Genomic DNA, 27,613 nt, shown 5'->3' with positions numbered 1-27,613 from the left:
GAAACATGTACAGTATGCCTAAAGGGAGATGCTCCATCCCAAGTAACAGTATGGAGGGAAAAAAGGTGCATAAGATGGCAAGTTGTGGCAAGTTGTGCAAATCATGAAAGTGGAATGTTTCCCCAGGTAAGTGCATGTGGGCTCTAATTCTTGCCGGGACGGGAATGATCTTTCCGATACCCCGATAGCAGGGTCCCTATTAGTATATGTATACTAGTATAGTTAGTTACATGGTACTGCCATGTACCATGTATGTATTCCGGTCAAATATGAGTTACAATCACATATATGGTTATTGGAAATCACTTCAAACAAGACAACGTGCCTTGTGTACAGTCTGACTAATGATTAGTTTCTATACTCGGTGTCTCTCCAGGGCTGTTTAGATGTAGTCTTGGCATAAATTTAGAGTGGATCGGATGCCGGATGTTCTTTAATCGGTAAATACTGTGTATTAAGTCAGTATTGATACGATATGCCAAGATCCGGGCCCCCTAAACCGGTCACATCACTTGTCGACCCGGCCATCTACACTTCCAGAGTTTTCTCGTTTGGGAAAAGAAAACTGGGGTATTGTACCTCGGTAGTAACTATTAAATTAGATAAACCCTATTTCGGGTATCGGAAGTAGCACAGCAAACCTTAACGGGACACATTCCTGGTTATCGGAGTTAATATCCAGCAAGTCTATATCGGCAATCCGGAGGTTCTTATATCACAGCTATTCAGCTATTCGCAAAATATTATTACCCCTAACGTGGCCGGATCTGCCGGAATCCTAATCGGATTCATTGTTTCTTGCTGGTGGATCTTTATTTTTGGATTTAGAGATGAACTTATATATGTTGAGCTCCCGGACTGCTTGTAGTTTGCTGTTACTGACTAGCCTCTTTCAATCTAAACTTTGAGTCTTTTTTATTATTATATATATTTAATATTGTTCCTTTCACGCGAACACCTAGGGTTTGACAGGTTGCTACTGAAACCAAGATGTCGCTCTTGGGGACACTCAACCCAAACCCTGCTCGCTCCCAGTCTGTGGTCAGTCACAATACCGCGCAGCTCTCGAGCGAGCGAGAACTCGACATGGTCCATGATCTAGAAAAGAATGACGATGAAGACACCGAGCACGACGACGAAGAACATAGAGAGGCGCTGGTTGGTCAGCTAGCACGACAACTCACCCGGCAATCTACCCGAGTCTCAGTGAGCGGTGCATTGGACAATCCTTTCACGAATGGAGACTCCGAATCTTCGCTCAATCCCGGTAGTCCCAACTTCAAAGTGCGGGACTGGATGAAGATGGTGCTGGCGATCCGGTCTCGAAATCCCGACAAGTACCCAGATCGGACCGCTGGCATCTCGTTCAAGAATTTGAACGTCCATGGATTTGGTTCTCCCACGGATTATCAGAAAGACGTCCTGAACTCGCTACTGGAGCTTGGCACTATGGTACGACGCCTGACCGGCCTGAAACTCCAGAAAATTCAGATTCTTCGTGACTTTGATGGTCTCGTCAAAAGCGGAGAAACATTGGTGGTCTTGGGAAAACCAGGTAGTGGTTGCTCAACTTTACTCAAAACCATTGCCGGTGAAATGAATGGCATTGAGATGTCAGATGATTCGATTCTCAACTATCAAGGTAAGTCTCGCGCTGCACCATTTCATATCACTTCGATTGTTGGAGAGTTTGACAAATACTAATAAATATAGGTATCTCTGCAAAGGACATGCAAAATGCCTTCAAAGGCGAGGCAATATACGCAGCAGAGACTGATGTCCACTTCCCCCAACTCTCTGTCGGTGATACCCTCATGTTCGCAGCGTTGGCTAGAGCCCCCAGAAATCGCCTCGAGGGGGTAAGCAACGAGCAATACGCCCAACATATGAGAGATGTGGTTATGGCTATGCTTGGCCTTTCCCATACGATCAACACCCAGGTTGGCAATGACTTCATTCGCGGAGTTAGTGGCGGTGAGAGGAAACGCGTTAGTATTGCGGAGGCCACTCTTAGTCAGAGTCCCTTGCAGTGCTGGGACAATAGCACAAGAGGCCTGGACAGCGCCAATGCACTGGAATTTTGCAAAAACCTGGCCCTTATGAGCAAATACTCGGGAACAACAGCCTGTGTTGCCATCTACCAAGCGTCACAGAGTGCTTATGATGTCTTTGACAAAGTAACCGTGCTTTACGAAGGAAGGCAGATCTTCTTCGGGCCAACGACTGAGGCTAGGAAATACTTTGAAGATATGGGCTATGAGTGCCCAGAGCGCCAAACCACGGCAGACTTCTTAACGTCGATAACTAGCGCTTCGGAACGTGTAGTTCGGGAAGGGTTTGAAGGTCGTGTTCCTATCACCCCTGATGACTTTGCGGCAGCATGGAAGAGAAGCGCCCCCCGCACCAAGCTTGTTAGTGAAATCGAGGAATATGAGAGGAATCACCCCATCGAAGGTAGCTCCTACGATGCATTTGTGGATGCGCGTAGGGCTATCCAGGACAAGCACCAGAGAGTCAAATCGCCATACACCATCTCGATATGGAAACAAGTTTCCCTCTGTGTCACCCGAGGCTTCCAACGCCTTCGCGGAGATTACAGCTTAACAGGAACGGCTCTAATTGGAAACTTTATTATGTCTTTGATCATCGGTTCTGTCTTTGTGAACCTTCCTAAGGATACATCAAGCTTCTACTCCCGGGGAGCTCTTCTGTTCTTTGCCGTCCTCTTAAATGCTTTCTCTAGTGCATTAGAAATCCTCACCCTCTACGCCCAACGACCAATTGTTGAAAAGCAAGCCCGATACGCCTTCTACCACCCCTTCGCAGAGGCGCTTGCATCGATGCTCTGTGATACACCCTACAAAGTGATAAACTCTGTTACATTCAACATACCATTGTACTTTATGACCGATCTACGTCGTGAGGCTGGGGCTTTCTTCACCTTTTGGCTATTCTCGCTCCTTACGACGTTCACAATGTCAATGATTTTCAGAACCATTGCCGCATCTTCCCGCTCGCTTTCACAGGCCTTGGTCCCAGCCGCTATTTTGATCTTGGGTATGGTGATCTATACTGGATTTGTCATCCCTACTCGCAATATGCTCGGGTGGTCTCGCTGGATGAACTATATCAATCCCGTTGCCTACGCATTTGAAAGTTTTATGGTCAATGAATTCCAAGGTCGTGATTTCCCATGTGCTGCTATTATTCCTGCCGGCGGTGCATATAATAGTATCTCAATGGAACATCGCATCTGCTCAACTGTCGGTGCTCAATCGGGTTCCACCAATGTGTCTGGATCGTTGTATCTCGAGCAGAGCTTCGGGTATATGAAAGGACATTTGTGGAGGAACTTGGGGATTCTCATTGCTTTTCTATTATTCTTCATGTTCACATATCTTCTTGGCACTGAGTACATCTCTGAGAAAAAGTCCAAAGGCGAGGTGCTTCTGTTCCGGCGTGGTCATCAGCCAAAACTTGCTTCCGGCGAGGGTGATTTGGAGATATCTTCCCAACCCTCTACGGTCGCCAAGACAGAGGAGTCCCCTTACCAAGCAACCGCAATTCAGCGACAAACTGCGATATTCCACTGGCAGGATGTGTGCTACGACATCAAAATTAAAGGCGAACCCAGGAGGATCTTGGACAATGTTGATGGCTGGGTGAAACCTGGCACCTGTACCGCATTGATGGGTGTCTCTGGAGCGGGAAAAACGACTTTGCTTGACGTTCTTGCAACCCGAGTTACCATGGGTGTTGTCACTGGTGAAATGCTCGTTGACGGACGCCCCACGGATCAATCCTTCCAGCGAAAGACCGGGTATGTCCAACAGCAAGACTTGCACTTGTCTACATCGACAGTTCGGGAAGCTCTAGTGTTTAGCGCCCTCCTGCGTCAACCCGCCACGGTCAGTCGACAAGAAAAGATAGACTATGCTGACGAGGTCATCAAGCTCCTTGGCATGGAGGCGTACGCTGACGCCGTTGTGGGTGTTCCCGGCGAGGGGTTGAACGTTGAACAACGCAAGAGATTGACGATCGGCGTTGAACTTGCTGCAAAGCCCCAACTCCTACTCTTCCTTGATGAACCTACCAGTGGCCTCGATTCTCAGACTTCTTGGTCCATTCTCAACCTTATCGACACGCTCACTAAGCACGGACAAGCAATTCTCTGCACTATCCATCAACCTTCAGCCATGTTGTTCCAGCGATTCGACCGTCTTCTCTTTTTGGCCAAGGGAGGTAGAACGATCTACTTTGGTGAAATTGGGGAAAATTCGTCCACTTTATCGAACTATTTCCAACGTAACGGCGCCCACCATCTGACGCCCGGAGAAAATCCAGCTGAATGGATGTTGGACGTTATCGGTGCAGCCCCCGGTACACACAGCGAGATTGAGTGGCCAAAGGTATGGCGGGAGAGTCCCGAATATAGGAAGGTCAAGGAGCATCTCTCCGAGCTGAAGTCCACTCTATCTTCGAAGGCAGAAATTGATACTTCGCCTAACGCCTTTCATGAATTCGCCGCGCCTTTCTACGTCCAACTGTGGGAGTGCCTCCTACGTGTCTTCGCACAGTACTTCCGCACCCCGACTTATATCTGGTCCAAAGCTGCCCTTTGCATCCTCACCTCACTCTATATTGGATTCTCATTTTTCCATGCCCAGAATTCTATCCAAGGCCTTCAGAACCAGATGTTCAGTGTTTTCATGTTGATGACAATTTTTGGAAATCTGGTCCAGCAGATCATGCCGAACTTTGTTACCCAACGCTCTCTTTACGAGGTGCGAGAGCGCCCGTCTAAGACATACAGTTGGCAGGCGTTTATGGTGTCGAATATCCTGGTGGAATTACCCTGGAATACATTGATGTCTGTGTTCATCTATTTATGCTGGTATTATCCAATTGGATTGTACAGAAATGCAGAACCTAGCGACGCAGTGAGCGAACGAGGCGCCCTCATGTTCCTATTGATCTTGTCGTTCTTGCTATTCACCTCGACCTTCGCACACATGATCATTGCGGGAATTGAGCTGGCCGAGACTGGTGGCAACATTGCGACTTTATTGTTCTCCCTCTGTTTGATCTTCTGCGGTGTTCTCTCAACCAAGGAGGCCTTGCCTGGCTTTTGGATCTTCATGTATCGCGTTTCGCCGTTCACCTACTTGGTCTCAGCAATGTTATCGACCGGTGTCTCGGGCGCTGATGCAGTATGTGAGGCAGTCGAGTTCTTGAAGTTCACCCCTCCAGCCAACCAAACTTGTGAGGACTATATGGGCCCTTATATCAAAATGGCCCGCACTGGGTATCTGCAAGATCCCATGGCTACTGCCGAGTGTGCATTCTGCACGGTCAGCAAAACAAATGCGTACCTCTTGCAAATCTCCAGCGATTTCGCTGATGCTTGGCGCAACTTTGGTCTGATGTGGGTGTACATCGCGGTCAATATTTTCGGCGCGGTGTTTATCTATTGGCTTGCCCGCGTGCCAAAGGCGAAGAAGACATCTGCCTAATAGGGTTCTCCATACACCCTCTGGTCCCAGCCTGAGTTTCTTCACTATGCACTTCGATAGAAGTGTTTCCTTTCTCTTGATATTTTCTTGGCTTCTTCTGTTCTCTTTACGGGATCATCTTGATCCGCTCGTTCCCTTCTTTTTTTATTTCCTTTCTTCTCTCTTTTCACTGCTATCCCGGGTTTGTCGGCGACATCGGACCACCATGTTTGATAGGAACAGCAGATAAACAGTTTGGTCCTGTCGCTCACCTATCGCCCATCTTTCCGTTTTATACGCACTTTATTATTAAATATTTAGAAATATAGACAGTTCGATCTCTATACACGTATTATCTGCATAACATATCCTCTGTCTTGATACATTCATGCTACAAAGCAAGATACTCAAAATCAGTACTCTTTTTGAATAGAAGAACTCCAATAGCTTTTGTATGCAAAGTATTCCAACGCGGTGCAGAGTAGTCCTACACTGTACGTGTAACCTAACCCCTCCCTTACGAGATCACAAAGTGCCACGCCTTTTCACATCCAATAGTTCATAGCAGGGCCTGCGACACTTCCTCAAAGTTCGCTTTAGCCAACTCCGCCCAGTTGTATCTTCCACCATGGGGGTAACTGCCTTATCTGGTCAGGCTGTGATGCTTATCTGTGGTCTCTTGACCCTCTATATTCTCAGGATTATCACGCGTTATGCCGAGTTGGTGCAGTTCCGGGGCCCTTCGTGGACCGGCATCTCGAACTGGCCTCATAGCATAGCGATTCTTGGAGGTAATTGCCACAAGTGGTATGCAGAAGTCAGCAATAAACATGGTGCGAGGAATCTTCTAGGCAGTTCTACCACTGTTACTATAGCTAATATCTCGATTCGACACAGGTCCGATCGCCCGTGTTGCGCCTCGAGTGCTGATCACGTCCTCTGCCGAAGTTTGGATGCACGTAAACAACAAGCCTGGCTACAAGCGCTCCGATTGGTACTACAGAGCCACACGACTCGAGTATCGGAGGGACAATATCTTTAGTCAGACTGATAACGTGAAACACGAGAAACGAAGGAAGCAAATGGCTCTAGGGGTATGATGATACCTGTCTGATATTTCTCTCTGACACCCTCCCAACCATTCACGATGGTATTGCTGACCGAAGAGGGTTATAAAGTACTCAGGGAGGGAGAATACCCAGCTCGAGGGGTCTATCGATGAACGGGTCCAAGATTTGCTGAACCTCATCCGATCTAAATATATCTCGTCCGACCGCCATGTTGTACCCATGGACCTAGCGAAGAAGGTTCAATTTCTTTCACTGGATGTTATTAGCAGCATCGGTCTCGGTAAGGCGTTTGGTATGTTGCAGAGTGACCGTGACATAGACAACTACCTGAAATCGAGCGAGGAGGGTCTTGCTCTCGGTAACACTGCCCTTGGTATGGGCTTCACCTGGATCACCCAGATGCCTTTTATTGGTAGGTTTATTGCACCTTCGGCCAAGGATAAAAATGGCTTCGGTAAAATGATGGCCGTATGCTTCCGGCTTGTCGATGAGCGTGCTGCAAACTCCGCAGATGAAAAATCCGACATGCTAGCCTCCTTCATGCGCCACGGCTTAGCAGGCAACGAACTGCGGACTGAGGCACTGGAGCTAATCATTGCGGGCGCCGAAACCACTTCTAGCGCCATCCGTGGCACCCTTCTGCACATAATGACGAATCCCCGCGTCTACTTCAAGCTACAGCGGGAGGTCGACGATGCCGTTCATCGCGGCCTTTCTCCGGGCATGGGCGAAGGCCTTGTCACTGCCACCCAGGCTAAAGCTCTTCCTTACCTCCAGGCCGTAATCCGCGAAGCTCTGCGACTCTGGCCACCTGTTACAAACATCTTCTCACGCGACGTCCCGACAGGTGGCGACAACGTGGTCGTCGATGGCGAGAGCGTATTCCTACCCGGTGGAACTTCCATCGGGTACTCGGCATGCGCTATGCACATGAGCGAGAAGATATATGGTAAGGACGCACATGCTTTCCGACCCGAGCGGTGGCTTGAGTCAGACGCTACCAGGCTGGCTGCCATGGTTCAGACGAACGACCTCACGTTTGGTCACGGTAAATTCCAGTGTTTGGGGAAGGTAGTGGCCCGAATGGAGATCGGAAAGACTGTGTTCGAGGTGAGTAGAAACAGATCCGCATGCCAGTTTTCATCTTCTTCTGCACACGCTAACGGAATGCTGATTGGGCATAGCTTTTACGAAATTTCGACATGGCACTTGTCAATCCGACGCGTCCATGGGATGCGACAAACTACCTTGGGCTTTTCGCGATTTCAAATATGTGGGTACAAGTGACGGAGCGAACGCCCTGTTCTCCCTGAACGGGAAGAGAGCACTTCCCGTATAATATTTAGAAGTGCATTGCCATGGGAGCTTTTCTCAAGTGTCCTCAGTCGTAGAATTAAGCTGGCTCTCCAATGTGTGACAACAATATACCATGGAATCACCTCTTGATTACCTAACTGTATTCCCCCTCTGAAAGGAGTTGAGTCGATATACTCCAAGGTCAACGTGATCCAGAGATAGGTTCGGTTTCGGATTTTTGCTAGTTTTTCCCGCAGAATGCCATGATAATCATTAGCTATCAAGATATTTCGCTTCCGTGATATTCCCTGTAGCATTATCGACTACTAGATTGATTTCTCCAACCTCCTTACTCAGATAAATTGTTGGCCATGCTTTTTCAATCTTTCGGAAGCCACTTTGAATATGACCGTATGGTATGGTAGGCTCGTTAACAAAATCTTTAAGTTCCGAGTATTTTCGGGGTGCAGATAAAGATCCGTCACTTTTTGGATGAACCCACTTCGGTCAGCGCGCTTTTAGTGGGGTTCACAGCTCACTTAGAAATTACGTTAGCTACTGCTTGCAGGTGGTGCGTTTGTTTATATGGTTGCTGGGGTAAACGGAACGGCCCGCCTTGTTCCGTTCCGGGCCGCTATGGGACGAGGCCTTGCGTTAAACCGCAATAGGAAACTGCCGAAAGCGGATGCGGAGGAATCCTCCCTATCCTTGGCTTCAATTGAAGACTGTACCCAGTGTATAGTAATTATCGAGCCAGTAGGGTTGACATATTTATCGGTCTTTATCGAACGAAGTTGTGTGTGGCGAAGGAGTATCCAGAGTGTCCAGATAATTCACACACCCTAGAAGATGGGTGGTGCAAGCGAAGGAAGGACCAAGATGGGATCTTTTCAATATACGAATCATCAAATACCGATCGCTGCTCCCCCACTGACTACAGATGGGATGGTGAATCCTGTTCAATCCTACCTAGACCTAATGGCAAATGTCCCGAAGGAGCGACTCTGGTCAACGGGAGGTGCAGGAAAGTGGAGATTCGCAAGCCAATTTCTGATCCGGCTTATGACCTGGAAGATTCGCAATATGTCTGGAGGAGAAGGCCCGGTGCCCTACTGAAACCAACCTCGATCCTTCTGGCTTGCTTTGCGTATCCCCAGAGCAGCTTCGATGCCCCCATAGCACTCACTAAGCGTGTTGGAGATTCCTGCATTTCAGACCAGGAACCAATCTGCGCGGGAGGCCTTAAGCCCGAATATGGGAAGTGCGTCAGTCGAATGAAACACGCTTGCGACGAGTCAAAGGGGTTCTTTCTTTTCGGGACACAGTGTGTCCTCGAGACACCTCCGGATTGCAAGGAAGGGCAACTGGAAGGGGACGACTGCGTTGTTGGTCTCCAGATCGACTGCCCGAAGGATACGACAATTGCCAAAGGCAAATGTGTATCACAAACTCAGCCCTCATGGCCTTTAGACTCCGTATCAGACGGCGAGGGGAACTGCTTGGTTTCAGAAAGCCCGACTTGAAGAGTGGGCTCGCCCCAAGACGGGAAGTGCTTGGTCGACAGTCGAGTCTATCCCGGTGATACTGAGCCCCATGGCCCATACTGCGTTAGTGAATAGTTTCCAAAATGCCCAGATCCCGAAAGTTAGGTTTTCATGAATGTGAATATAAGATTCGCCGCTGCAAATCTGAATTCATACCCAAGAATGGGAAATGTGTTTCTCTTCGTGTTCCGGTTTGCGACGGCAAGGGCGCCTTCAACGGCACGGCTTGCGTTAGTGGGAAGCCCCACTGCCCGGACGAAAGTCAATACCAGGGCTCTGACTGTGTTTCCAAGGATATGCCCAAGGTGTCCTGATGGATCTGTTTCCAAAGGCAATAAATGTATTGTCAAAGTCTGACTCGAAGAGGATCCAGACAGGTTTCAAGAAGAACAAGACCAAAAAGTGCATTTCAGAGAAATCATCTAGTTGTCCTCCACACCAGGTGATTAGAGACGGACACTGCGTTCTGGAGGATGGCGAGTGTATGGAGTTTGAATTGGACAGGGTACACTGTATGGAGAGAAGATAACCATAGGTCTCTCATCTGCCCAGTGGGTAGTAGATAGATACGTCAGCCGCTCTCTCTTTCTTCTTCTCTCTTAGAAATGTTAAAATAAGTAGATTTATTATCTAGATTCTCTTCAGGGCGATATTTATATTAAAAGGAAATAATTCACTGAACCCAAAAGGCCTTTTGAAGCGCATCACACATCAGAGTGATGCACCTCTTGCCCTCAGACAATACCCCATCCATGGCCAAAAATGGATGCGGCATGCCCTTCATAACCTGCAGATCAACAGCCACACCCGCCTTCTGCAACTTCTCCGCATACTGCTCACCCTCCGTGCGCAGCACATCCAATTCGCCAACCATAACCAATGCAGGCGGTAATTGCGAGTAATCGCCCTGCCAGAAAAGCGGGCTCGACTCTGGGTTGGTGCGGTCCACGTCATTGGGGACGTAGTGGTCGCGGTACCAGTACATCTTAAGTGCGGGGAGTGCGGGGGTCCGCTCATACCGACGATATGACTCGTTGTTCTCCACTGTGGCAGTGTTGTCTGTCACGGGGACAGAGAGGAGCTGGGCTTGGAAGTGAACAGGCGGTGACATAGTAAGCGCTTTATGTGTCATAATCGCGGCAAGGTTCCCGCCGGCGGAGGAGCCACCGGTTGCAAGTTTGGATACGTCCACTGAGAGTTCGGAGGGGCCGTCGGCGATCAGCCAGAGGAGAGCTTCCCAGCAGTCATGGACTGCGGCTGGCCAGCGGTCTTCGGGTGCGAGACTAGAAGAAAACAAGACAAATTAGTTTGAAGCTTCTCAAGGTTATGTATGTATGGCGTGGTTGGGCAGTGAATTTGTCTTACCGGTAGTCAACTGTAATCACGACGCAGTTGCCTCGTACACAAAGATTCGAGCAAACCACATTCTCCGTATCAATGTTACCTAGCACCCAGCCACCACCGTGGAAATATAGCATCACTGGCCATCCACCAGGAGGCGCCTGGCCCTTGGGAGTAAAGCAGCGGATAGGCACTGCTGGGCCCTCGGTAGCTCGCCGCTGAACGGTAATGTCTTGAATCTTGCCCACCTCCAACATAGGACCTGCACCAGGAATCAAGACACCACTTGTCCGTGAAGCTTCCACGGGTTGGAGGTGCACCTGCTGGTTATTGATGACATTCGCGTTGTAGAATGCGACATACTCCTGGTCCAACAAATCTTTAACGGACTCGTGGAGGGGATACGGAGGTTGAGTGATTCCGGCAGTCATTTTTAAGTTGTAGGGAAAAGAAAAACAGAAATATCCCAAGCTTTCCGGGGCTTAGGATCTACCTAGGTACTTCAAATACAACCTTGGAAGTCCACCCCCACGCAGGCAGTGGGGCAGACAATGCGGGGAACATCGCCGATAAGATGATAAGCTTACTTCTTGCCTCTTTGGGTAATGATCGACAGGACTGTTAAAGTGGCCCAGTGACACCGTCGTCTCCATTATTGACTCCTCCCCACCACGCCCTTCGTCAAGCCCGTCATGGGCCACTCCATGTTTCTCGGCTCTTTGTCTCTGTGCTATCGGACAAAATGGGGCCACTTGTCAAGTTGTAGTCTCGGCTAATATCGGGTGCAGATGTAGCTCCGGTTGATAAAGAGCGTATCCCCTACGCAAGGGGGCCAAATTTGGGAACTTGCTGCTGCTTTTCCATCACTTTATCTCAATTGACTCACCTACGGGCGACTAAGTATGCCACCTGGGGCATAACTCTCTCATTGGATATTGACTGACAGCTGATCTCACCGCCCCCTCGAAGCACAAGTTTAATCTGTATACTAATTTCAACTTCTCTTTTATTCTTGTTCCTATATCCATTAATCATTTTAACTCTATAGAGTAGAGGAGATCAAAATACATACAAAGTAATGTATTGTGGTCGTTGTATATAAAGGTAATAGAGGAAAGGAGAATATACTAGTAACTAGACTACTCATGAGAGATTCAATACTAATCAATATATCGACCTATAATTGATCTTAAACCTTATAATGATAAAGTCATCTTTCATTCTATATACGATACCTATTTCAATTCAATATATTTCATATTTCATATATTTTTTTGATATTTGATACTTGATATTTGATGTAAAGTGGCCTTAGGCATTTATTTTAGTGCCTTAGGCATCGACCCCTTAAGTAGGTAATTAGTCGGCATATCATACCTCTCTCCCTCCACAGTTTCTAGGACTAACTTTATATGGCATAGTTATGGATAGCCATGTAAACCTAGTCAACTTCGGGATTAAGATTTATGGAGCAATTGATAGATACTCTCGTTATGTCCAATAGTTAATTAACAATTAGTTTTTGTATGGCGAGAGTGGATCTAGAATACTGCCAGAAAATATAAACCAATGAGAGAGTTATGCCCCAGGTGGCATACTTAGTCGCCCGTACTCACCCCTAACTCAAATTCCATCCACCGCTCAGGAACTCTCACAATGTCCTCCAAAACTGCCGTCCTTACCGACAAGGCCCCCAAGCCCCTCCCCGGTATCTACTCCCAGGCCATCGTCGCCAATGGTGTCGTCTACTGCTCCGGCGCTGTCCCCATGGACGCTGCCACTGGCAAGCTGATTGATGGTGATGTTAAGGCCCACACTGTAAGAGACCAGTAAACACCAATTGACCTGAATTCGACCTGCTAACACCTCCACCCTCCAACAGCACCAATGCATCAAGAACCTGACCCACGTCCTCGAGGAGGCCGGTACTGATATCAACAAGGTTGTCAAGGTCAATGTGTTCTTATCCAACATGGATGATTTCGCCGATATGAACTCTGTCTACATGCAGTACTGGGGTGATGTAAAGCCTTGCCGGACGTGAGTTCTTACCCCGCTCCTTGATTTCTTATCGTTGGGGTCATTTGGAGTCATGTTTTGCCCCGACGATGTGATGCTTACGATTGCATATGCATATGTGGGGCTCTTCATATGTGATTTGATTACTTGCTAACGTATATGCTCTAAAGATGTGTTGCGGTCAAGACGCTCCCTCTTAACACTGATGTTGAGATTGAGTGCATTGCCGTGCTGTAAATGACCTTTTATTTAAAATCAATAGCACCAAAAGGGGCTGTCGGGTATACTATAGCATTCTGTATTTCTTAAACACGTTCATTCAAACAAACATTGACAATGATTCAACACTTGGCTTGGCTTGGTTTCACAATAAAAGAATATATGTGAAGCCTAAGAGTCTAAGACCGATCCTCTGGATCAAAGATGTCTTTAGAGTTACAACCTGCCCTTGGACCGGCGAGTTACACACTAGGCCAAAGGACCACTATATCTGAGCATTACGCTCAGGCAGACCAGGCTCGATATATATAGTGCACGGCATGACATTTATCCCACTAACGGAAGTGATGCTCGAGTCTAATGTGCGTGATCTCTAGTTGATCCTGACGAAGCCCAAGGGATAAAGCAGCAATTTACTCGACCATTCTCTCCGCCAAAAAAAGAAAAACTCGTGCCTTGGAGTTACGGGCAAACTGAGCAATTGAAAGTCAGATCAGAAGCGCATTCCACAACTTGAAACCATCAAAGACACTGCATTCAGGTGCCTGTCAAATCCATCAGAATGTTTATTAATCTAGGTTCAACGCTCATTTCTTATCCTTACAGACAACCCTGGAAGATCAACCCCTCCGATCACGTGCTGTGCATAGAATTGGCTAGGACTACACAAAGCGATAATAGCCATTAGCATGAAATTGAGTAAAATAAGAAAGACTTACAAGATTTGATCGCAATATTCAAAGATTTGTTGCGATTGTTGATGGTCGGAGTGGTTGTTGACGACGTCATCGAGGGATCTAGGGCTCCCGACAGTCACGATCGCCTTTATCCTCCTACCTTCACCTCCATCAAGGATAACCCTTCGATGCACGGAGAAATAATCATACTGGATTCTTAGAAGATCAATTTTGCTCCAAAACTTCCATTCCCAGGGACTGAAACGAACTGACGTCTGGACAGACAGGTCCACAGGGATAAGGCTAACAACAGTCAAACCCTCAACACATCCCTGGCACTAGCACCCTGGCACTAGCAAGTCCTCAGCATTCCACGTTATCAAACTAAGATGGACTACCCTCTACAGAGAGGATCCTCAAGGCCTTGGATTCTTTCGACGCACGCCCCCTCGGCTACTACATTCCACCCCTCCACGCTATATTCGCGTCGACGCGCTCCAGGGCTAAGAACCCTTCATTAAATTCCTCTTTAGTCCTTCAACGGTCCTCTTGATAAAATTCTTATGTATGCTATTCTTTGCGCCAATTGATGAACTTTCAGCGTGACTATAACTGGGTTCGATTTGGACCTGGCGCATTCAATACGCCTTTTCTTCACCTACAACATAGTCTCATTCTTCCCCACCCGGTTGCCGAGACTCAGAAGACTTGAGGAGGGCCACTAACAAAGTAATTCGTTCTTTGGTACTTGAGCTATCGCGATCATGGCACTTGGATTTTCAGCTACACCGCGAAAGGAGGGTACATGGACGAAGCTTGTGATATTTGTTGCGCTGTACTTGCTACTCCTCGAGTCCATCTTGGAATCGGTTCTCGTGCTATACCTTTACGGCAATGGCCAGGTTGACTCAAAAATGACTCCGAGTGTTGTACTTGCACTTGTCGCAGTATGTTTGACACGAATATCCTTGCTTATTATATCGTGTTGCTGACTTCTATTTTCAGTCTTTTCTCTCAGTGCCACTTGTCGGCCTCCAAAGCCTGGTCGCTTGGCAATACAACAACATTGGTGGATTTGGAACCCAGAAAACTATTCTGCATAATATATGCACATACGTCCTGCGCTTGGATCTTATGCTCTGGCTAGCTACAAGTGTCGCTGGTTTAGTGGTTGCTGCACAGCAGGTGTACTGCCTGCCGGAAGGGACAGACGCAACTTTCTGGAGAGTTGGTAAAAGCTGTGCCTTCCACCGGGCGTCTGTGATCGTATCGGTTATTTCAATGTATGCTGCATTTTCGTTCCACGGCTTCTTTATTTGAACTGACAATTATCCTACAGGGTCACTATGTGTACTATGTACTGCGCAAGGGAGCTTTGCGATCGCCCATATGATGTATCTCTTCTCGGTATCTACAAGCGCCAGCAAGTTACCAGAAATGGGAGCATCAACTCCGGCAATAGCTGGGACAGCGAGGAAACGCTCAAAAACGAGATAATATATCTTTGCCGCCAACACGATGGAAACGGAGCCGGGGAGTTCTGGTCTGTGGACCCAATAGCCAACAAAGTCAACTGCCATCCCAGCATCCGGCATCCTGCCCCTGCCCGTCTGCGACCTCAACTCCGAGTCAACACTGATCCCGGTTCGACATATGGAGAGATTATGTCTGGAACGACGATTTCGCCAGACACTGCGCACCGTATCTCGCCCGGATCACAAAGTCTGGCTAGCGAGTTCTATCCCATCTCGAGCACATCTACCGTCATGAGTTCACAGGCAGCCAACGAATTACGCGCTCTTATCGCTAATGCGCCTGCTCCTAAAGTTCCTCCTATCCCTCAGGAATACACCAGCCACAAGAGAGCAAAGTCATCACTATCTTCTCTTAGACGACTTCTTCCAAAATCTTTTCCGTTGTCGCTTCCATTATCAGCGGATCCTCAAATCCAGGCCCTCGCAGACCCCAACACCGCATCGGATGTCGAAAAGCAGGTCGTGACACCAAACAGCATGCCCAAGGGAATTCCTCAATCCACAACCTTCCAACTCGTCGCAAACGGCAACACGCCAAACGCCTCTTCAGCATCCCTCCCCCAAAGCCCCGAAAACACCCAACCAACATCGAACCCAGCACACCCAGCACACCCAGAAGGCCACAACCGAACAATGACAATGAACTCCGCCGACGCCCCAGAAGTAGTTCCAACAACTCCGTCCTCTCCACCAAACGTGCACCGCTCCCGAACAGCCTACACCATGTCCACAGCCCGCTCAATCCACCACCCGCATCACCCAAATTTCGTCCCACGGCCACCCTCCCAGCCACGACCAACAAGAGCATACTCCCAGCCCCGTCATCAAGCCCCGGGCCCAAGAATGCACCCAGACTCAATGCGAAAAACCATGCAACCCAAACAGAACATCATCCACTACCCCGTCCGGAGATCCTCCTACCACTTCGACCCAAACTACATCCCGCGTCACTCGCAGAGCCAGTACAGCTTCCACGCCAGAACCCGTCCCGGGAACAGCCAGTATGGACACCAATCTTCCCGCTGGGCAAACCAGCGCCGCTACGGCTCAGTCAGATCCATGCCAGCACCGATCCCCCGTCGCAATGATGTCGAAATAATCTATCCCAGCACCCGCCGTCCGCGCAGCAGTACCCCTGCCAGCGCAAGTGGTCCACTCAGCTGTATCTTGGAGACAACTGACCCGCATGCTTCGGGTGATGATCACAGGCCTGTTTCGGCTGCTTGCTCGGAGTTGCCGTCTAATTCTATTGATGAGACGAAATATCGTGGTGCGAATCGTACGAGTTTGGGCTTTTATTGAAAGGAGCTTGAGTATTAATATCTGTCTGTCTGCTGGTCGGACATTCTTTTGGTTCTATCTGATTTATTTTCTTGATGTTACACGGTTTGTGTTAGTGGATAGTGTGCCCAGGTGTTGTTTGTTACATTTAGCTTTTGAAGTCACTTTTAGATACCAAATTAAATTTGTTTACAATAGAAACACAAGTAATTAAATGTTAGTTAAATAGAGACAAGGTAAAAAGATCAGTACAAAATTCATTTGGTAGCACTCGAAAGAGAACAAGATGCAAAATCCGCCTTAACGGAGAACAGAACAGACGAAGACATGCAATTTCAGATCCCAAATTCCATTCCACGAAAGTACACCAGTTCGCTAGAAGACGAAGCAAAAAAAGCACAACGCAATCCACAACCCGATATTGTACATCAACTCCAGAAAAACAACAAGATTAACAACCCCATCTAAGCCCTAGCCTCCGTGCTCTTAGACTTCTGCTTCTGGGCATACTTGTAGCGATAAGCCTGTCCACTCTTGGCATCCAAATCACGTTCTCGATCACGACGACGGCTCTCCTTGCCTTGACCCTCAGTCAAAGACGCCGGCCCACGACCAAGTTCCTTCTCGCCCCAACTCATCATCAAAGCCTTGGCCATGCGATCACGCTCCTTGAGGAGCAGGTCGATGCGTCGCTCCCACTCGCGCTCGCGCTTGTCTACTGACAAAGCGATGCGCTGGTCGACCTCGGCCGCGGTTTCATTCTTTGCGGCGATAACGTCTTCAAGCCGTCTGAGTTCTATTTTGAAACTCTTGCGGAGGTGGGTTTCGGAGGTGGTGGATGAGGAGCGGAGATTTGCAAGTTCCGAGCGTAGATCGGTTTCCCGTTGCTCGGCGCTTGTGAGGAGGTTGCGGATCTTGCGCATTGACTCGGCGTGCGAGGCGCGTAGAGTTGAGACTGCCGTTGAGTGTGCGGTTTGCAGGCTGCGGAGTTGGCTTTGGTGGTTCGCCTCCAGGGCTGCTGTGTCCGGTCCCCTTGGCTCTGCGTTGAGAGCTCCGCGCGCTGTTGGGGGCGACGGGGGTGGGCTGAGAGGTTCGGCAATCTTGTCTTCTTGCAAGCGGGCAATCGTCTCGAGGGACTCAGCGTTCCCTTCTTGCGATTGGATTAGATCGTGCTGGCACTTGTTTAGGGCCGCTGTGAGCTCGTTCACTCGGGTGGAGAGTCCCGAGTTCTCTGTTTCGATGGTCTTGATAAGGGTCTGCGCTTCAGCTGCCTGATCACGCAGACGTGCTGCCTCGGTATCTGCGGCCTTCTGGGCGGCGGATAACTCCTGGAGTTCTTGCTGGAGACTTGTAATGGTTGGCATGTCGGGTTGTTGCGGTTGTTGCACACCTTGGCCATCCACAAACTTCTCCTTCAATGGTGAGTGGAGTGGGGATGCAGGATCCCCTGGGCCCAAATCTTTGATCAGGTCAAGAATCTCGCTGTATGTGCTATGGCCACTGATAGGGAGTTCTGCAGCAGCAGCTTTGAGAGCACTCTCCTGGGCTTCCATGTGGGATTGAACACGGGTGAGATTTGCTTCCAGTGTAGTGTTCTTCTCCTCCAGAGGACGATTTCTAGTTTCCAAATCGATGAACCGTTCCTCGAGGACCTGGTAATCATTGTGCGCACGCTCTAATTCGGACTCGAGCTTCTCATTCTCCAGCCCGTAGTCGTCGATCTGTGCTTGGAGTTGATCAACCTCCGAGTTCTTTTTCTGTATTTCTGTATCCTTGACCCGTGTGACTTCCTTCAGTTTGGTGAATGTCTCATCCAGAGTCTCATCGCGCTTTCGCACCTGCTCTTGGGAAAGATCAAGTTGCCGGCGCAGGTGAGCAATTGTCTCCAACCGCTCCTTGTCCATAGAAGTCTGTGCATCTCTGTCTTGGAGCTGCTGTTGCATCTCACGAATCTGGTTCAAAAGAGGATTGAGATCCGTTGTGTTCATGCTTGATTGGCGCAATAGAGTTTCCAGCTCTTCATTTTTCTTTTGAAGTGACTGAAATTGCTCGCGCAACATTGCCTCGTCGCTACCTTTTGCATTCATCTCATCCAGGAGAGTATTCTTCCGCTGCAGTTCTGTCTGGAGATGACGGATCTGCTCACCGGCAGAAACAGCTTCGAGCACACGATTGCGGTTTTTCTGCAATTGGTCATCGCGTTCCTTCAAGGCTTGCTGGAGTTGTGCGATCTGCTGGTGAATATCCTCATTTTGCTCCTCTGGTGCATGACTGGAAGCGTCCGACAGTTTTCGGGCGGAGGGAGATGCGGAGTCCTGGGCCTCATCATCATCATCATCGGGGTATTCTTCAATTCCTTCTAAGTGAGTCGAATCTTTGGGGAGAGCACTGGTCCGGTGCAACAAGTGTGAAGGGGTCGACATATCCACTGGCGGTCCGAATTCACTGTATTCGCCAGAGTCGGCTTCTTCTTCGATCACAGGTTGCTTCGACTTCCGAAAAGATCGTCGTACTGATCCGTATTCTTCTTCGTGTTCATCCTGATGGTTCGCTCCGTTGTCCATATCGCCCATTAGGTATTTCTCCATATTCGCAGTGAAGTCTTCCGGGCCACCAACATCGGATAATTTATCTACATCTTCATGGAAAGGGGGCAGAGTTTCCTCGTGCCCATCCAAAGCAAAATGGCCGCTCGGGAAGTTGCTGAAATCCAAGGTGTAATCAGCAAGTCGCGCATCGAGATCTGAGCCCGTTGGGCTTCCAGGAGAGGGTGGTCGAGGGACATGTTGCATTCCATTATCGGAATGGTATCCATCATCAGCTTCGTGGTCACGATTTTGGTTGCTAGATTGTGTTGCGGCGCGCTCAGTTGCAGGAGTTTGCGCAGTTGCAGGAGTTTGGGCGGTTATCGGAGATCTCAATGGGCTGGAAGGATGTTGTGGAGGAGAGGATGGCATGAAGAGAGGCGTCACTAGTGTTGACTGCCCGATGGTGTCATGTGAGGTTGGAAATGGTGAGGTATAGCCCGTGTTGGCCATGGTTGCGCACGCGTGCAGATGCGCAAAGTTGAGGGCAACACGATAAGGCCAAAACTACCAAAGCAGAGGTCAAGTACAATGGCTGGGGTTGCACTCAGGTGTTACCAAATGAAAGATATTAACTGGGTAAATAGAGAAATAACAATAACCAAATTGCGGGGGAGAAAAGAAAGATGCAAGAATCTCGCGACGGTTTGTATTTGGGCGCCTGAGGCATTAATGTTTATCCACTGCCTTTTTAGGTCTAGCGGCCATTTGTGTTTGATAGTTATGCCTTCTTACTTGTTACTTCTCTCTTCTCTCCTGTTTCTCTCTTGTTTCACATTTATTATTTGCTATTTGCATGTAATTGACCCTATAATCAACAGTCTGGTCGAAAATCAAGCCATTGTCTTCCATTCTTCGAATCCAGGTGGAACCACCGAAGGCTCATGCGATCGGCCGCGCCGTTCGGCTTCTAACTCGGTTTCCCCGTTCCCTGGTGGTTTTTTCCGAGCACCAGCACGACCTCCTTTCGAAGCGATAGCACGCTGTTTACTCGTGTTCATACAATTAACGACAAGGTCTGTTGCTAGTTGATGTTGGGGCACTCTCACCTGTTTCTCTGGATCCATATTATGGAATCCACCCACGCCGGTGGCTTTCCCACCCTTTTTCCACCCTTGTGGGCTATCTCTGAAATCTCTTCATGTGGACGATTTGAAAAATTCCCAGGGTTAGGGTGATGTGGATGATTGGGCGGCGGTGCTGTGGCGACACTACAGCGATGCCACAATCCAACATTCACAGACTGTGTGGATGGGAGAAGTCTAAGAAGTGGACGTGACATGATCCAAGTACCGTTGATCAAAGCCATCATTCTATTTGAGTATGGAAGTTGATATCAGAAGTATACGCAGCTCCGCAAGAAAATGTTGCTTCTCCACAAGGTTGGTTTGATGGACATGGCCCGCGCCTTATGTAGTCTCCAGAAACGTTTATTTTGCCTCCATCAGCTCATCGGAGGCAATGGTGGCTTGTCTCTATATTACATTCCCTGGGATTTCCGCTGGTCAGCTTTCTGTGTACTCACAGGGTAGACCTGCCATTCGTGTATCTTTGGAAGAAGTCCACCCTGAGATACACACTGTCCCTGGTGGCTCATTTCAATTTGCTGGAGCACTAATCCGGAATTCAGATTTGATGTCATCCTCAGGTCTCCCCCATCGAGCCGAATCCAACGCCATGGATATAGGGATCAGCACCCATGGTTCTAGTATTGAAGCAGTGATCCAGGCCCGTCTGGGTTGGTATGAAAAGAAGATACCCTAGAAAGTCTCGGCACGTACTTAGCCCTACTGCATCCCAAAGCAATACCCATAGTTCCTTGCAAAAGGCTAGCAGCCTTGCTCAAAAATAGATGTAGATCACACTGTATAGATTCAGCTTAGTCAGTACGGATTTTGGTTTATTGTGCGCAGATGTTCAGTCCGATCTACTACTTTGTGTTGCAGCGATATTCCCCGGTTGTTTCCATTTTTTGATTTGGAAATTCGTCATTGCATGACTCCGGAGTTTTATTTCTCTTAAGGTCCTTTTTCTCAGACGCTAGGAGCCTGGAGGATCTCGAACCCCCACAGCTACCAACCGCCAAGGTTTATGCGTGTCATCTATCCCTCACAAACAAAACCCATGGAATAAAGTTGCTACAAAATACGTATAGCTGCATATTCAATATTTTCCTCTCTTCGAAATGCCACCTATCCGAGGTGGACTCGGCGAGCGCCCGCGGGTGATCTTGTACCACCAAACGCTCATCCCAGGCGGGGGCCAGTATGTCTCCATGCTCCCGCTCCTCGAAAACAACACCGGGACAACACATGTTATTCTCGCCGCTTTTCACCTGAATGGTGCACCAGGAGACATCACTCTCAACGATGACCCGCCAGATAACGCCAAATTCGACCCCCTATGGGCCGAGGTACCCGTTTTGCAGCGAAACGGCGTGAAAGTCATGGGCATGCTAGGCGGGGCCGCCCCAGGTTCGTTTACGCGGCTTGACGGCAGTCGGGCGGAATTCGAACAATTTTATTTTCCTTTCCTGACCGTCATCCGCCGCCATGGCCTTGATGGAATCGATCTCGATGTAGAAGAGAGTATGTCTTTGCAAGGCATCATCCGACTCATCGACCGACTCAAGGCTGATCTGGGCGACGCGTTTATCATTACGCTGGCTCCTGTGGCAGCTGCACTGCTTGGTGTTGGGAACCTATCAGGCTTTGATTACCGCGAACTTGAGCAGGCTCGTGCTTCTAAGATCGGCTGGTACAATGTCCAGTTCTACAATGGCTGGGGTCCTGCTGAGGATCCTCGGATGTATGCTACTATGATCTCCCAGGGATGGTCTCCGCGACGGGTTGTTTATGGCCTGTTGACAAACCCGGGTAATGGATCACAGGGTTATGTGTCCCAGGAGAAGATTGGACCTGTTCTGGCAACGTTGGTCGAGCAGTTTCCCAATTTTGGTGGCGTCATGGGTTGGGAGTATTACAATGCTCTACCTGGGGGCACAGCGAAACCGTGGCAGTGGGCTGCTCATATGTCATTGAACATGGGTATGAAAGACGTTGTCGTGGCAGCTCGTCAGTTAATGTCGGCAGGGCCGATGGCGAGCACTCTGAATAATTTGTTTCAAGATATGCTGAATCAGGGACGTTGATGAGGCGAAATGAATATCTAGCATTTCTGACAGACCATGACTATATAACTAACTAGTTGTAGTGAATGGCTTTGTCAATGTTGGCCTGCATAAATTCCTTTGCCACGTGAGAGTGCATTACTAGAGCCTCAGGTTTTAGTACTTAAATTGTAGGGTACTACTACTGTTGTAGTTAAAGCCAGGCAATAGACATAAAGTGTACACAACAATTTAAATTTCATACGATTTATAGGGCAAATTGATGTTTCAATATACTATGTATGCTATGTTACGGGCGACTAAATATGCCACCCGACACATAACTCTCTCATTAGTTACTATCTCACCCTATTTGTTCGTTATTTGCTATTTGTTAGCTTGTTTACTATAATCGAGCAGAGTTTAGATGGTTTTAGCAGGGTATATAACCCCCTACATTTCTAGTTTAATCAATTAATAATTCTTCCTCTGCTTTCTCCCCACATAGTTGCTCAACAGTATTCATTTATAAAAATACTATATAAAGTAATTATAGATTCAACATGATACTTGTGAAGTGAGATGAACCAATGAAAGAGTTATGTGCCATAACTAACTAGTTATGTTGTATAACTAGTTACAACATGTTGTAGTATGATTGTTGATCTTTCCCAGATACGTCATCGCAACAACAACTTGAAACGATCCTCCACTCTTCATCCTCTCCATTGTTTCTATTTAGCAATGCAATGATTTTTACTTTTTACAGCTGGTCATATTGCTTTGCATAATGGCCTCCATACGGCGCATTGCTGTAGCCACAAGCTCGGCGATTATCCGAATAACGACCTTCGCGTTTCTACGATGGGTAAAGAGCCCCCCGTAAATACCTAATGTCGCGTTTCAGAAAATTCACATATTGACAGATCCCTGGTCACCACTTTGTACCTCTCGTGGTTACCTCCCTGGTGGTGTACCTGTCGTCAATATTCTCCTTGCTCAAGGACACCCAACCTCAAAACGAGACAGCTAAAGCCCGAGCCTCGAACGGTCAGGCTCCACTTCTAAAATAATAATCGCAAGAGAGATTCTAACTATGTGATTCACAGGGTATAAGTCAGGATCTAGCCGTGCCAAAGCCGGCGATTCTGTGCTTAACACACTGTTGACAGGGCTGCCTTCGGCCAAGTGGCCCCTGTGGACCAGGATCACAATATTAATCAATGTCGTGCTGGCAGCGCTAACACTTGACTTCTTGACCCGTGGTATTCTACTTTATCCTACCACAGATGTCACATTCTCGCGCATTGGATATGTGTCCCCGACCACTGCCAACTTGGTCTTTCGCGAGCCAGATTCGGCTCGCCTACCAGTGGCCATCATGTTCCAAGAGGTCTCTGAAACTAGCCAGGACTGGTACGAAGAGGGTATCGTCTACAAGGCGGATAACTCCACCGACTTTACTACGACAGTGACCATTACCGACCTGAAGCCGGGGACACAGTATCGTTACTCGCTGTCTAACAACAAAACTGGCACATTTACTACGGCGCCAGAGCCCGAAACCCCTGAAGCCAGCCAACTGTCTTTTGTAACATCAAGTTGTCTGAAGCCAAACTTCCCTTACAACATACTATCACATCCACTGCGGATCCCAGGCCTCGAGCAAATGACCGACGCTCTCGCCAAACTGCCCAAGCGACTTCGCCCAGCATTCATGCTCTTTCTAGGCGACTTTATCTACATAGATGTCCCCTGGCGCTTCGGCTCAGCAATGTCGCACTATCGCAGCGAGTACAGACGCGTCTACTCATCCCCCTCCTGGACCCACGGCCCAGAAGAAAACCGCGCCATCGACCTCCCCTGGCTGCACACCCTCGATGACCATGAGATCGAAAATGACTGGTCACAAGGCAACAAAACCGCCCCATATCCCGCAGCAGCAGACCCCTTCATGCACTACCACGTGCGAGGAAACCCACCTATCCCCGCCGCGCCCTTCGCCCACCCAGACAACGTAACCTATTTCGCCTTCACGCAAGGCCCAGCCTCATTCTTCATGCTAGACACACGCACCTACCGCACCGAGCCCTCGCACAAGAACTCAACCATCCTCGGCCTTCCCCAGCTCCAATCCCTCCTCGCGTACATCTCCACCCCAGAGCCAGCAGGTGTACACTGGAAAATCATCACCTCCAGCGTGCCGTTCACCAAGAACTGGCACGTCGGCACTACAGATACCTGGGGCGGGTTCTTGGACGAGCGTCGCCTAGTCTTCGAAGCAATGTGGCGAGCGGAGCGCGAGCTAGGAATCCGCATCGTCCTGCTTAGCGGTGACAGACATGAATTCGGTGCTACTAGATTCCCGGACCCGGAGCTTAACCTAGGTCGCGATCAGTTTCTGCCTAATACGGCTGGGGTGGGACTGCATGAGTTCAGTGTTGGCCCGTTAAGCATGTTTTACCTCCCCATCCGTACGTACCACCAGACAGACGCCGAGGATGTTATGGTGAAGTATGCGCCGAATGGGAATAGTAAGTTCGGGCTTATTGATATTGCGGATGTTGTCGAAGACGTTGGTTCGAGTGTCGTTGCGCCTGTTCGGGCTCGCAGCTCCGTTCTTACGTACTCGTTATATGTGGATGGGGAGGTAGTTTGGAAGTATCGTCTCAGTGTTCCATTGGATCGCGATGCGAGTGTCCACGACACGTCCTTGCCACCGGGCCGGGTGGTTCAGGATGAGATTCCGGATATCAGTTGGAGTGTGGTACTTGGGACTGTTGTCGGACGGGTGCCGGAGTTGACGAAGTGGATTTTTGGAACGGTTAATGATCTCTACTTTCAACTTGCAAATCGACTGCAGAAGATTGAGAGACTTGATTAGCTGATGCGAACATTTTGCCAATGGATCGTCTCGTTTGCTCATTCGAATCCATCCATGGCATGTTGGATAGCCATTTTGCGTACCTTCTTTCAAGCTTGTGGCCGCCGGGTGTGATATCTCGGACGATACAGCAGTTGGAGGAGCAGTTAGAGGAGCGCGACCTTGAATAGCACAATGACAAAAAATCAGTTTCTATAATCAAGTATCCAGCAGGAATAGTCGGTCGCTTATGTGGCCCTGCCATCTCTTTTTAGATGTCTGTTTTAGCTGTATACTAAGGCGGTAAAAAAAAAGCATATTCCGTGCAAGAGACTTTTCAATATATAATGTTTGATAAATTAAATGCCTAGCAAGCCCGGAGCGAGATCAGGCTGTGACTTGTATCTCGTTACATAGCTATGTGGTGGGGAAGGGGGGATTTTATACACGATTTGCGCTGAAGAGACTGCTAAACCAAAAACATAACGTCGATCACCTTGGCCCCTAGAATCCATTCACCGGGGTATAAGATGTAGGTAGACAGGAGGGAGAAGGAGAGGAGATTGGAGACCAAAGATCAATGACGCACGCGACGGGAGAGACGCTTCCGACGTTTCCAATCGGAACATTTCAGATAGCGAACTGTCTCGACCAGTAAAACAAGAGGGATGAAATGAGGAATGAAGAAAAAACAAGACATCGCTGAGACTTGATCTGAGGGATGTCTCTTCACGAATTATTAATTGGATCAGATGAGTAGCGATTTGGTGGGCTCCAAAAGGAAGACCAAGACGAAGGCCTCCTGGCTCGAGGACGTCGATTAGAAGCGTCCGCCGCTAGAACGGCCATGGCCACCTCTTGTTGTCACCTCGTCTTCACTGCCACCAGCAATCCCGCCTAACAGACTAGCTCCCCAGATGCCAGCGATACCCCACATGCCAATACGCCAGCCGCGGTATAGGCCCTGGATACCCTGGCCTTGCTCTCGCTTCTTCTGCGAGGTACGCTGGCCGAGGAGCTGCTTGGCACGCTCTGTGTCGGAGGGTTTCGAGCTGACACCCTCTTCATAAACAACATGCCACATTGTGCCAATGATACCGCGGTATGTGCGCGGGGTGGGGACGATGGTTTCCACATCGGACGCATCAATAGATGCCGCACTGATGCTACCGCCTGACGACTTTTGGCGCAGACTCAAGGATGTGTATGTGGCGATCTGGGCGCGGCGTAGCACGGTCTCGAGGGGGAATCGCACGGCGAGTTCAAGTCCTGAGCCAAGGAAGGCACAGAGGTTCCATGCGTTTGGGTTTAAGAGGGGATCGATGGACATATAGGATTTGAGGAAGAGTGGTGTAGAAGTCATGATAAGGTTGGGGAGACTTGAGTGAAGCACGGTGATTGGGACGAGATGCGAAGGGATTGTGCAGTTGGGTGTGGGGAGCTGGCGGATAGCTCGGACGAGGGACCCCGGCCCATGGGTTGCTGGTGTGAGCATCAGGAATGTACGGGCAGTGTCAATAGGAGCTAGGACCAGGGCGGATAGCGAGGAGGAAATGAATGACAGGACCAGCGTTGCCAGAGGGGATGATGCCGTCAGAATGTCCGCTGTCATTGAGGTAGAGATGTCTTCCTCGGGCAAACCGACAATTGCCGTGAGCAGACTGCGGATGAAAGTGTTTAATGTCGGCAGGAGAAGTGAGTAAATGAATGTACTGTTGGAGGACTTCCAGAGGGAGGTTGGGCCGCTGGAGGACCAAAGCTGGGATAATACTTCGGTCAAGGAGTTCGAGTTCTTGAGAGTCAATGCATGTTTGGGCTGTGTGGCAGATTCTGGTCGAATATAGCCACTGCGGTCGGTGATGTGGTGGCGTGATTTGCGAGATCGAGGTGTACTCGGTGTCGGCGTTGGAGGGGCGGCTGAGGTGAAGTAGCTGGTTTCATCATCAGATGATTCTGAGTCCTATACACAACTCCGTCAGTCATTTGTCGGGCAATCCAATACAGCTGTATATCAGCTATAGAGAATAATAGCTTTCTTACCGAATCATAAGAGCTTCCTTCAGCACCCGGTGTCGAGTTCCGCTCCCACTGCTCCTCTGTGGCGTCTGGTACGACATACACCTGCAGGATGGTTTTGGCGACATCGAACGGCTGTGCGGTCAGAACTTTGGTGTAGCGCACAAGCGCCTTGTTCAAGGCATCGCGGACCCAGTCAGACACAGAGGGCGAGGCTTCCAAATAATCGGCATAGTCCAAGTCCGGCATGAGATCACGGGCTGTGCTTCCAAACACCTGGGCCGATGACGGCGATGCCACCTCGGGGGGGCGCATTTGAAGCGGGCGATAAGCCAGACGGTGGGATATAGTAAGGCCGCAAGGGATTGATCCCTTCACGAGATGCCATAATGTGATGTTGGTCGGAGTTAAAGGTGGTTCGGGGAAAGAAGAACGGGGAGGAGTGGAATGTCCGAACGCCCAAGCTTTGTCAGTCTTTTTTTTCCCTCCGCGGCCATTGGCCGATCATTGCTCACTCTTCCCATCTTCCCCCGGATCCTCTTTTTCTTTCCCTTTTGACATTCAAA

General features: G+C 49.1%; 9 protein-coding genes across 9 annotated transcripts; 6 read left to right on the top strand and 3 right to left on the bottom strand.

The window, feature by feature from the left end:
• Positions 1-990: 990 nt before the first annotated feature.
• N7516_008838 (pleiotropic drug resistance family ABC transporter) lies at positions 991-5,513 on the top strand (the record flags this gene model as incomplete). The annotated part of the gene is made up of 2 exons (XM_057221557.1): positions 991-1,642; positions 1,714-5,513. 2 exons carry the CDS (start codon positions 991-993, stop codon positions 5,511-5,513), a joined length of 4,452 nt encoding a protein of 1,483 aa, XP_057071829.1.
• A 607-nt stretch (positions 5,514-6,120) lies between these two features.
• N7516_008837 (cytochrome P450) lies at positions 6,121-7,875 on the top strand (the record flags this gene model as incomplete). The annotated part of the gene is made up of 4 exons (XM_057221556.1): positions 6,121-6,325; positions 6,390-6,586; positions 6,671-7,672; positions 7,747-7,875. 4 exons carry the CDS (start codon positions 6,121-6,123, stop codon positions 7,873-7,875), a joined length of 1,533 nt encoding a protein of 510 aa, XP_057071828.1.
• A 2,200-nt stretch (positions 7,876-10,075) lies between these two features.
• N7516_008836 (alpha/beta hydrolase) lies at positions 10,076-11,174 on the bottom strand (the record flags this gene model as incomplete). The annotated part of the gene is made up of 2 exons (XM_057221555.1): positions 10,076-10,685; positions 10,768-11,174. The coding sequence occupies 2 exons, from the start codon at positions 11,172-11,174 to the stop codon at positions 10,076-10,078; spliced, it is 1,017 nt and encodes a 338-aa protein (XP_057071827.1).
• A 1,214-nt stretch (positions 11,175-12,388) lies between these two features.
• N7516_008835 (putative L-PSP endoribonuclease family protein Brt1) lies at positions 12,389-13,003 on the top strand. Its single transcript, XM_057221554.1, has 3 exons — positions 12,389-12,561; positions 12,626-12,783; positions 12,933-13,003. Exons 1-3 carry the CDS (start codon positions 12,400-12,402, stop codon positions 12,997-12,999), a joined length of 387 nt encoding a protein of 128 aa, XP_057071826.1. The 5' UTR covers positions 12,389-12,399; the 3' UTR covers positions 13,000-13,003.
• A 1,419-nt stretch (positions 13,004-14,422) lies between these two features.
• N7516_008834 (uncharacterized protein) lies at positions 14,423-16,495 on the top strand (the record flags this gene model as incomplete). The annotated part of the gene is made up of 3 exons (XM_057221553.1): positions 14,423-14,605; positions 14,664-14,941; positions 14,998-16,495. 3 exons carry the CDS (start codon positions 14,423-14,425, stop codon positions 16,493-16,495), a joined length of 1,959 nt encoding a protein of 652 aa, XP_057071825.1.
• A 443-nt stretch (positions 16,496-16,938) lies between these two features.
• N7516_008833 (putative spindle pole body associated protein SnaD) lies at positions 16,939-19,512 on the bottom strand (the record flags this gene model as incomplete). The annotated part of the gene is made up of 1 exon (XM_057221552.1): positions 16,939-19,512. One exon carries the CDS (start codon positions 19,510-19,512, stop codon positions 16,939-16,941), a length of 2,574 nt encoding a protein of 857 aa, XP_057071824.1.
• Positions 19,513-21,244: 1,732 nt separating this feature from the next.
• N7516_008832 (putative class III chitinase) lies at positions 21,245-22,210 on the top strand (the record flags this gene model as incomplete). The annotated part of the gene is made up of 1 exon (XM_057221551.1): positions 21,245-22,210. The coding sequence occupies one exon, from the start codon at positions 21,245-21,247 to the stop codon at positions 22,208-22,210; it is 966 nt and encodes a 321-aa protein (XP_057071823.1).
• Positions 22,211-22,958: 748 nt separating this feature from the next.
• On the top strand, positions 22,959-25,052 carry N7516_008831 (alkaline phosphatase family protein; the record flags this gene model as incomplete). Its single annotated transcript, XM_057221550.1, has 3 exons — positions 22,959-23,036; positions 23,095-23,218; positions 23,278-25,052. The coding sequence occupies 3 exons, from the start codon at positions 22,959-22,961 to the stop codon at positions 25,050-25,052; spliced, it is 1,977 nt and encodes a 658-aa protein (XP_057071822.1).
• Positions 25,053-25,851: 799 nt separating this feature from the next.
• On the bottom strand, positions 25,852-27,435 carry N7516_008830 (mitofusin complex protein UGO1; the record flags this gene model as incomplete). Its single annotated transcript, XM_057221549.1, is given in 3 exon segments — positions 25,852-26,991; positions 27,072-27,307; positions 27,324-27,435. 3 exon segments carry the CDS (start codon positions 27,433-27,435, stop codon positions 25,852-25,854), a joined length of 1,488 nt encoding a protein of 495 aa, XP_057071821.1.
• Positions 27,436-27,613: the final 178 nt, after the last annotated feature.

The sequence above is a fragment of the Penicillium verrucosum genome, assembly GCF_028828655.1.
Source record: "Penicillium verrucosum strain IBT 35672 chromosome Unknown utg000003l_segment0_segment0, whole genome shotgun sequence".
Taxonomy (NCBI): domain Eukaryota; kingdom Fungi; phylum Ascomycota; class Eurotiomycetes; order Eurotiales; family Aspergillaceae; genus Penicillium; species Penicillium verrucosum.
Note: the sequence above shows the minus strand (reverse complement) of the source record. Positions and strands in the feature narration are given on the sequence as shown.

Bases quoted from the DNA above. Each gene is read 5' to 3' on its own strand.
- N7516_008835 (XM_057221554.1), top strand. From the start codon at position 12,400: ATGTCCTCCAAAACTGCCGTCCTTACCGACAAGGCCCCCAAGCCCCTC. The intron at 12,562-12,625 runs GTAAGAGACCAG...ACCCTCCAACAG, and splicing joins GTGATGTTAAGGCCCACACT to CACCAATGCATCAAGAACCT. The intron at 12,784-12,932 runs GTGAGTTCTTAC...TATGCTCTAAAG, and splicing joins GATGTAAAGCCTTGCCGGAC to ATGTGTTGCGGTCAAGACGC.